Here is a 10,390-nt window from a genome sequence, read left to right as displayed (position 1 = left end):
TGTGAAAATTAGTTCTTGTCACTGGCTTAGGGATTGGTATCCCCCTCTCCACGTTTATATTTTAATGCTCCAAGTATACACTACACAGTACACACCCCTGTGGCCACGCATAAAAGTAAAGGAATTCTGTGAACAGTATAAATGTAACCTTGCTTTTACATTGAGAATTATTTAAAACTAATCATTTCAATTTATTTTAAAACGTTGCGTAATATACTGACCAGTACAGGTGCATTCAATTCAGTTTAGTTGTATTTTAATGAATCTTTTAACATTTTTTCTTGGATGAAACAGTTTTGTGGATTTTCTAAAATTGGAGAAAATTTTGTGTAATTCTTATCATTCATAAACCATCCCTGGGGTCATGTGAAGTCTCACACAAAATTTGGGCCCGATCGGTTTATCCTTTTTGACGTTTATTGGACACAAACAGACAAACAAACAAACAGTCAGAAAAGCAGAGTAAATAAATAGATAGAAGATAGATGCTCCTATTTAATTATTGCAAATATATTTTTAAGGTTAATTCAACTTTGATTTGATTCAGTCAAAATTTGATTTGATTTTTTAAATTTGATTTATTTTAGGCAATCATCCTCTTTATCCTGTCTGCTCTGAAGCAAGAGAAGGAAGGAGAAACCCACAGTGCCTTTAATATATACGATCAAACACTGAGGTATTATTATTTATAATGAAAACAATGTTTAAAGGGACTATTTACGTAATTTTCGAGTGACCCTCATGTGCCTTTTTAAAGAATTAAAGGTCTGATTCACAACGGTACCCTTTAAACCTTGGTTTTATTAACGACGGGGGGGGGGGAGTCCGTCACAGGTAGCGGCCAAACTCTGTTAGTCGCGAATGCCGCAATAAATTATAAGGAAAGAGAGATATTTTAGGGTAAGGTGAGATTTAGACACTTTCTTGGCCCCGCGCTGCGGCTCGGATAGGCTAGGGGCCGAGCGCCTCGGCTAGGACAGGCTAGGAGGTCAAGCGCCATGGCTAGAACTGGCTCTCTTGTTTTATAATTCATTGCGGCATTCGCGAGTAATACAGATGGGCCTCTGCCTCCGTCACACGGTTCCCAAGTGTTAGCTCGAAAAATGCGGATTTCTCCGTATTCAATTATCAGACAAATTGTTAAAAGGGTACCGTTGTGATTTAGACATGCCACTTTATAAATAAAAACTGAAACAGACTTTCTTAGGTCGAAAAAAAATGCTGGCCATGTATTAAATTAGGGTGACCCTTTTTGCAGGAAATAAAAAAATATTGCACCACAAATACCTAACAGTCTAATAGTGTTCTCTATGATGTCAGTTATTGCAGGATTTTTTTTTTATTGATTAAGGTCAATCGGAAGGGGTCGTGCAAGGCCCGTGAAGATCGTAAAAAAGTCTGCATAGCTTAAAAATATATATCTTGAATTTATCATGTCTAGAATCATTTTCTTCGTAATTGTCTGAAAAGATTAAATCCATTTAAAATTTTAAAATATTTCAAAAATTGACTGAGATAGGTTTAAAAAAACCTCCAAAAGTGTACTTTTCCTATTAACAAGCATTTCTGACGGGTTTTTGATTTTTAAAATTTTTAATTTTTAAATTTTTTCAATACTATTAGACAATTACGAAGAAAATGTTATATTACATGATAAATTCAGGAAATTTTTTTTTGAGCTATATAGACTTTTTGCGATCTGCACGGGCCTTGCGCGACCAATTCCCATTGACAAAGATCAATAAATATTCCTGTGATAACTGACATTATACAGAACAATATTAGACTGTTCTTGTGGGAAATCAGATGCAAAATCAGTCTAAAAAAAATGTAAACATAAAATAATAATCAAAAGTTTATTTTATGCTATTTAACTCATCTGACCAATTACATACAAAAATATTTTATTGTAGAAACATTTTGTTAAAATTGTTAATTATTACCATCTTTAACTGAACATAAAGTCAACGTCATTATTGGCGTAAATGTAGGATAAATGACCTTGATTGATTGATTGATTGTTAAGGTTGATAAAATACGTGATGAAGCCGATGTTATCTAAGAAAAGCTCTGAAAAGTCGAGGGAGAAGAAGTTTCCCCCACCTCCTCTTTCTAGGTAATATTCCCCCCCCCCCCCCCCCTCNGGGGGGGGGGGGGCTCAAGCGCTTTTAGCTTAAAGTAAACAACCCTCCTCTGTGCTCCAATCATAAAGGATACTACCCTCTTTTACACTGTATATACACTTTTAAGCGTTCTTGGCTTAAAATAGTGCTAGCTTGGGAACTCGGCGTTGCCCAGGGTAGTCTTAGTTAGTCCTGCCGTTTACCTGCGCATTGTCGTAAATTACGATTTTAGATCAACTTGAAATCTTAAAATCAAGCTGAAAACATTCCTGTTGTTCTCCCAGGTTCCCCAATCAAAATTTGAGGCATCTCGGTCCAGGAGTTCCTGGGTTATGATCGGACAATCAAACAGACGGACAAACAGAGATTACAACTTTATATATGTAGAATAAATATCCACCCCCCCCCCTCTCACCAATCTAATTGAGTGCTGGTTCCAGGCTGTTGGTGATGTCTATGAGAGCACAGAGTCTTCTTAACCTCAAGATGTACAAACTCAAGAAGCATGAGCTCAAGGAGCTACAGAAGACTATCAGTGATGTTCTCAGCAAGTCAGATAAAGACGAGGACAACCAGCAGGTATAATACAACCCATGGGACAATGGCGTATATTCCCCCCCCCCCCCCCCCCGTCAGGATAGTTTATCAAACAAAACTTGTAAAACATAAATATTGTATATTCTTGTACTCTTCATATGATACCAAATTAAAATGGAGTTTTAAGGGCCAAATAAATTAATTTAAAAATATTTTTACTGAACTTTATGATTTCAGCTTTTGGGAGTCATCTTTTTAGTGTAAAAAAGTCGCATTGGGTTTCTTAATGTTAAAAACTGGGGTATATTTTGCATTTCTAAATAAGGAACAATCCCTTTGAAAAGCGTGTATAACAAATTATATTATATTTAGGTTGAAAATCCTCATATCTCTCCTACCCCAAGTCCTGCAGGGAGCGAGGGTAGTAATAGTAGCAAGGTTAGTTACAACATTATATCTAGTTGCTCGTGAAATTTTCAAATTTTGTATAACCCTATAAAAACTGGGGGTCTGAATCTATGTATAGCCTGGGGGGAGGGCGTTCCACGCCCTCCCCCTAGAAAAGGGCCTTAGAGAATAGATATTGGGTTAAATTGCATGTTCATAGTCCAATTTTTCATATTTCATAGCCACCTCATTGAAAAAAAATTAGACCGAATAGTTTGGGTGCTAGGTAGGATTCAAAAAAAAAAGTCACACAATTTCACGGTGTCCAAAATGAGAATGCTAGGACAAACAAAACTAGAGGGGGGCGTCGAACGCCCCTCCCCCCCCCAGTCTGTTAAGGTTTAACCTATGTTATCCCCCTCGTACCCATGGGAGCCCTAAAAAATGTCAGCTAATTTGATACAGCCTTTTGGCCAGCTATAGTGATTAGCAATATCATACAAATAAATAAAAATGTAAATGAGCAAAGAGCTTGAATATAGATTTATTTTTTAATATTTAAATTTTGCCTGTTTATTTTGAAATTTTAATTGGTGTAATTTGTTCTGATACATTTACATCGATTATATTTATGATGTGAAAGTTATAAGTTTCGAGAGGAAGGACGGGGGGGGGGGGTGATTCTTCTTTGTCATTAATTGTTAAAATCTAAACGCATGCAACTGTTTTTTAAACATTTTTTAGACATTAAACTTGCAATATGTTTAAAACATGAAGATGATTCATGTTAGTTCAAATCATTTTTTATTATTATTGTTTATTTTGGCTTCATCATTTATTAATCTTTAAAACCATAAATTAGACATCGTTTACTTTTAGTCAAGCGGATATACAAGTAGTGGAGAAGGGCGTGTCCACGGTGTGCTGACTCCGCCCACCCTGCCTCCTGTCTGCCTCTCCCTACCTAAGAAAACTCTGCAGAGACAGTTTAATATTGCAAGTTACCTCTCTCAATGCCATGAACTCTGGGAGCAAGCAGATTTATATATAGACAGAGGCAGCTGTATAGGTAAACCATACTTATTAAAGGGAGTGACCGGCAATGTATGGTGGTTGAACTGAGATTGCAGTATTGTGGAGAAATTTTTGAGGATTTCTTTGAGACATATTAAACGTTTTGAAAATATATAATTACTGAGTTTGAGCGCAAATTTGACGTTCAAAATGATCAAATTGGGTGGTTACGTTTTAGGAATCGTTTTTTAATATTAGATAAAGTATAAATTATACAGTAAACTAATTAGTTGTTTAGGATCATATTTCTCAAAAGAAATTTGTCAATAAATCAATGTTAGAATCAATTGTTTCGTTTTTTGATTTTCTTATTTTCTATGAATTTGTTCGCAGATTTCTACAAATTCTTCACATGTCGTCTTTTCAATAAAAATTCCAGAAAACATGCAGAAAATCTTTATGAATAATAGAGCAAATTGGAAAAGATCAATTTTCCGAGAGAGAAACAAGAAAATCTAATTTTTACACAGAAAAAGATTTAAAGGGTACCGTTGTGAATTTGGTATGTCTCTATTAGAACGGTGGACCATAAAAATAAGTCGGCTGTTCATGTTTTTGTTCATGGAACTGTATTTTATGTAAGCTTTTCTTTTTCTGTTAATATTTATGATTTTGGTTCCTGTTTCTATTCATGATTTTGGTTCCTGTTTCTGTTTAAATTCATGATTTTGGTTCCTGTTTTGTTTATTTTTATGATTTTGGTTCCTGTTTCTGTTTATATTCATGATTTTGGTTCCTGTTTCTGTTTATATTCATGATTTTGGTTCTTTTTTCTGTTTTTATTTATGATTTTGGTACCTGTTTCTGTTTATATTTATGATTTTGGTTTCTGTTTATATTCATGATTTTGGTTCCTGTTTCTGTTTATATTTTATGATTTTGGTTCCTGTTTCTGTTTTTATTTATGATTTTGGTTCCTGTTTCTGTTTATATTTATGATTTTGGTACCTGTTTCTGTTTATGTTTTAGGTTCCTGTTTCTCTTTTTATTTATGATTTTGATTCCTGTTTCTGTTTATATTTATGATTTTGGTTCCTGTTTCTGATCGTGTTTTTACTTTCGCATTTGTCGTATTATTTTTCACGTTATTGTTTTCAATACAAATATTATTTTCTAGAATTTTTCCTCCGTCTTGATGAAGAATGCGGAGTATTGAATCTACACTCTACTCTCTACCACCTTGTCATGTATACTAGGAAGGGTCTAGAGTATATATCACAGGTATTATTATGATTATTATCATTTAACCTACAGTCATGTTTTCATGTCATGTATGTTACGTTGAGGTCCAGGGTTGAGCTCCTCGCCACTCAGTTTGGGTTAATATGATTCATATCCTACTTTGAATGGTTTGAATAAGATTGAGCACGTATTGATGTGTATTATGTTGGTTTGTTTTTCCCCTTTATTTTCTTTCTGATCAAAAATTGACGTAGTGTAAAAAAGCAATTGGTAATTATCCAATTTTGATGGAATTTATTACACTAATATTTCCCGTTTTTGGGTGATTAAGTGACTTTATCGTCATTCAACAGGGAGAAAAAGTAACTTTTTCACCCTGCTATTAAAATTTCAAACATACCTAATTTGTCTCATTGTAGGGTGATAAAGTAACTTAATCACCCTATAACAGGGTGATTAAGTAACTTTATAGACCTGCTTTTAAATAATTTGAGTAAAATTGAATAAAACTATATATGTTATTGAAATGGGTATTATTGAGTGCGAAAAAGTTTTTGCTGTGATTTTTAATTTTTCTAGTTTGTTTTCGATCAAAATTAAAATTCCGGCAAAAACTTTTTTGCACTAATATACACTACAATGACATAAATAGATATTACAAATTGTTAATTATAAACATTGACTTTTCTTACTTTATGCCAAAATTTGACCCTGACAGAAAACACAACCCAAAATAAATACGGTCGTTTTTGGACGGTTTTACCATTTTCTGAAGGATATCAATATTACAAAGTTTAATAAAAGAGCAGTTTCGAAATCTTAGATGTTTTATAAAAAGTTTTATAAAAAGTTTCATATAAAGTTTTATAGAAAGTTTTATAAAAAGTTTTATAAAAATTTTTGGACGGTTTTACCATTTTCTGAAGGATATCAATATTACAAAGTTTAATAAAAGAGCAGTTTCGAAATCTTAGAAGTTTTATAAAAAGTTTTATAAAAAGTTTTATAAAAAGTTTTATAAAAAGTTTTATAAAAAGTTTTATAAAAAGTTTTATAAAAAGTTTTATAAAAAGTTTTTAAAAAGTTTTATAAAACGGTTAGCAACACTATTCACAGGTAAGACGAAAAATCAATAAAAAATTTGTTTACAGTGCAAAAACGCTATTATTAACTAGATCCCTAATATTCAGGCTCTTTAGATTCAAATAAATAACTAAATTACAGCGAAATACACAAACAAAATACTATTTATGAAATTTTTTTTAATAAATTAGAGTATTTAATTTTATCCCCTTTTTGATTTCAGCCTTTTTAAGGATTTTGTTGATTTCAGGAGCTTCCCGTCTCTCATAGGAGTCCTTTGAATCCTCGCAGTTCATAGGTTTTAAACACAACCTCAATTCATGAAGTTCAGAAAATATATCAGTCTAACCAGACTACAGTTCAACCAGACTAAAGTTATTCCAACCAGACTAAAGTTTCGTTCAACGTGAATATTGAATACCGCCAAAAGAGACTATAGTTCGGTTTAACACGATAAAAGTGTCGTCCGACGAGACTAATGTTCAGTCCAACATAGTTCAACCGAACTTATCGAATTCTTCCATCGAATTTCCTTTGTTAGGTTCCGCCAAATATCAATTACTTAATCTCTGTTCGGAATTTTCAATCTACAATCTACATCCTAGGGTCCAGGGTTGGCAACTGGGCAGGCATTTTTTTCAATTCTAAATCATTAAGAAAAAGATTTTTTTTTATCAGAATTTTCCAAGAAATTGTTTTAACACATCAGTCAATGGTTTTTATTAATGCTGTAAAGCTAATAAAAGGGGAAAGTGAGTTTGACCAATTTGAGAATCCTGTCTTCATGTTTTGAGAAATCTGAATGAAATTTTGCATATTGACATAATTTGTGTTTCTTTTAGTAAAATAAAAAGTTTGAATTCATGAATCCGGAAAATGTGAAAAATATTAACAAAGTATATAATAAAATGGGGGGAACTAGGGGGAAAAGTTATCTGAAAAACCTTAAACTTCGTAGTAATGTTAGTAATAAGATTCTGGTGAAAAGCTTTAAAAAAAAAACATGGAAAAATGGGGAAAAGTGAAGGAAATTTTTTCCACAATTTTTGTTTTATTTAAAGGAAACACAAATGATGCCCATATGCAAGATTTCATTCAGTTTCCTCAACAAATGAAGACAGGATTCTTATATGTATTCAAATTGGTCAAACTTACCCTCCCCTTTGATCAAAATCCTGGTATAACTAGTAAGTTCTTCATTATTTTTAGTTAAGATATGCTTCCATTCTCCCCGTCCTAGAACCTTTAAGAAAATGGCCGAAATCAAGTCCACAAAAGAATGGTTTTTTAGTTTGCAGCTGATAAATCGGCAAACCACATTAATAAAAACATTCTTCAAAGGAATTTTCTTAAGTTAATTCTTATTTATTTGGTAAAAATTATTTTTCTTCCTATACAAAGAACAATGTTCTTTGATGGTTGTTAGAGGCGTATTTAAGGGAGGGGGCAATTGGGGTTAAACCGCCCACCCTCACCCCGGTCATTAAAATCTATATTTTGCCGCATAGTTTTGGGCCCCCAAGGAACTCCGCCCCCCCCCCTGTAAAGAAAGATATGCAAGGCCCCCTGGAGAATATCCTGAATACGCCCCTGATTGTCGTTTTCAGTTTGGATTCGCCATTTTCTAGATGAACAGTGATATGTAATAGATAATTGAATTGAGGGAACATAGAAATGTACTTAACGAAAGCAGTCTTCAAGTCTTTTCCATGGGATTTTAATGATATTGAATTCAAATTTTTACGGCATAGATTTATTTGAAATTAACACTAACCTAGTTCTAATTCCGAGTCCAGGTTTGCATCAAATTGGGACTGATTAAATGAAATGTAGCTATGTACGTGTATGTTTATATATATATGCAGTATCGTTTTCTTTCCAGAATTGATTTAATTCTCTAAAATCATTCCCGCCTTAAACAAAAACAGCCTTTAAATAGGCCTTCTATGCATATTCGGTCTTATATTTTACGATATTCTGAAAAGATTTATTTATTTTGCTGATTTCACTGACATTTCGTTAAAAATGATTTTTTTTGTTGAACGCTATTGTCAAATGTTTGGCTTAGGTCGAACGTCCTATGTTATTATTAATTGTAGTATATTTAAGTTATAAATGTTAGTTATTTTTCAATTAAAATTTCACATCTATATAATATCGGCAAGATTTCTTCAATATTGGACGATTACATTTGTGACCCCTGAATAAGGGGTATTTACTATAAACATAAGAAGGAAAATAAATATTATGAATATGTTATTTATTATCCTCTTAAAGGGACTGTACGCGAAAACTAAAGTGACCCTCTACACTAAGAGGGGAATAAAGGACCGATTTACAACTTGAAATAATTATCTGATAAATAAAAGGATGTATTTCAATCATTTCAAAATTTCCTTGCATCGTAGAAATGTGCTAGTAAATTTCAATGAGAAATAATTGGTGTTTAAAATTATAAATATTGATGTCTATTTCTTAATTAATCAACCGCGTAGGGTACCGTTGATATTTTGGCATTGCCATCTTTGCATGGAGGGTCACTTGAAATTACGCTTACAGTTCCTGTTTAGTCCAAAACTTCGGCCCCCTAGCCTGTTCTAGCCGCAGCGCCCGGCCCGGAAATTGTCTTAACCTAACCCTCAAATAATTCAAAAATAAACAGCTGGCGGAGGTCGGAAAGTTAGTAGGTCAGAAAGTTAGTAGGTCAGAAGTTCAGTAGGGAGGATGTTGCTTATTGACGATATAGTATTACCGTAAATTACTTATTTTTTTTTTTAAAAATTAACAATCGAAGGAAGCAAATTTTTTCTTTGATGGAATAGTTGTTAAATCCAAAGATCCAATTAGGGCAAAATAATATTGTACTACATCCGACCCACGATACTTCGGTCCTACCCGCACCTGCTTGTTAAGCAGATCCAAGCTACTGTAAGTCGGTTGCCCAGCTTTCATAAGTTGGTTGCACTTTTCTGTAGGTCGGATGCACAATATTTGTAGGTCGGATACACAACAAAAGAAGGTATGATGCACAACTTTAGTAAGTCGGATGTACAACTTAAGTAGGTCGGATGCACAACATTTGAATTCGACTTTGTTGAATTATAGACCAAGACCCTGTAAGAATGAATATTGTTGAATTATAGACCAAAACTCTGTAAGTTTGAATATTGTTGAATTAGAGACCAAAACTCTGTAAGTATGAATATTGTTGAATTATAGACCAACACTGTAAGTATGAATATTGTTGAATTAGAGACCAGAGCACTGAAGGTTTGAATATTGTTGAATTATAGACGAAAACTCTGTAAGTTTGAATATTGTTGAATTATAGACCAGAACTCAGTAAGTTTGAATATTGTTGAATTATAGACCAAAACTCAGTAAGTTTGAATATTGTTGAATTATAGACCAGAACTCTGTAAGTTTGAATATTGTTGAATTATAGACCAAAACTCTGTAAGTTTGAATAATTATAGACCAAAACTCAGTAAGTTTGAATATTGTTGAATTATAGACCAGAACTCTGTAAGTTTGAATATTGTTGAATTATAGACCAAAACTCTGTAAGTTTGAATATTGTTGAATATAAGTTTTCGAATTATGTGACGGTCTGTGAATAACAAAATTGTCGCATTGAAAATAAGGAAAGATTTAATGACATAATAAAATGGCACTTAAGCTATATTTAATTGGACCTCACAACTAAACAAAAGTTAGTGTTTAAAGATCTTGATAATTTTTTTATTCATCATAACAGGAAAATCCAGATTGCTTTGGAATAGGAAGGCGACATCAAAGCAACCTCTTGTTGTTGATGTTGTTACAAAGCCAATAGTTTTACTCGTATGCTTAAGAATTACACATTAAGTGTCTATTTAAGATCATAACTTTAATCTAAAGGGCATCTTTCTGTTCCACAATGATCTGGTTTTTATCTAAATAATAAAGTTATTCGCTCATATATATTTATTTGAGTACCCTGGGGGTAACAAAGGCTAAAACAA

At 32.9% G+C, this 10,390-nt stretch overlaps 1 protein-coding gene across 1 annotated transcript in view; it reads left to right on the top strand.

Annotated features, from left to right (window-relative positions):
- LOC111710414 (AF4/FMR2 family member 1) overlaps window positions 1–8,645 on the top strand; it is a gene marked incomplete in the record, with an annotated part of 12,339 nt that extends 3,694 nt beyond the window's left edge. The window contains 7 exon segments of the mRNA XM_023484496.1: window positions 588–676; window positions 2,027–2,116; window positions 2,564–2,702; window positions 3,033–3,098; window positions 3,927–4,116; window positions 5,239–5,342; window positions 6,637–8,645. Coding sequence (XP_023340264.1) covers window positions 588–676; window positions 2,027–2,116; window positions 2,564–2,702; window positions 3,033–3,098; window positions 3,927–4,116; window positions 5,239–5,342; window positions 6,637–6,684 — 726 coding nt within the window.
- Window positions 8,646–10,390: the final 1,745 nt, after the last annotated feature.

The sequence above is a fragment of the Eurytemora carolleeae genome, unplaced genomic scaffold, assembly GCF_000591075.1.
Source record: "Eurytemora carolleeae unplaced genomic scaffold, Eaff_2.0 scaffold1058, whole genome shotgun sequence".
Classification (NCBI taxonomy): Eukaryota; Metazoa; Arthropoda; class Copepoda; order Calanoida; family Temoridae; genus Eurytemora; species Eurytemora carolleeae.
Note: the sequence above shows the minus strand (reverse complement) of the source record. Positions and strands in the feature narration are given on the sequence as shown.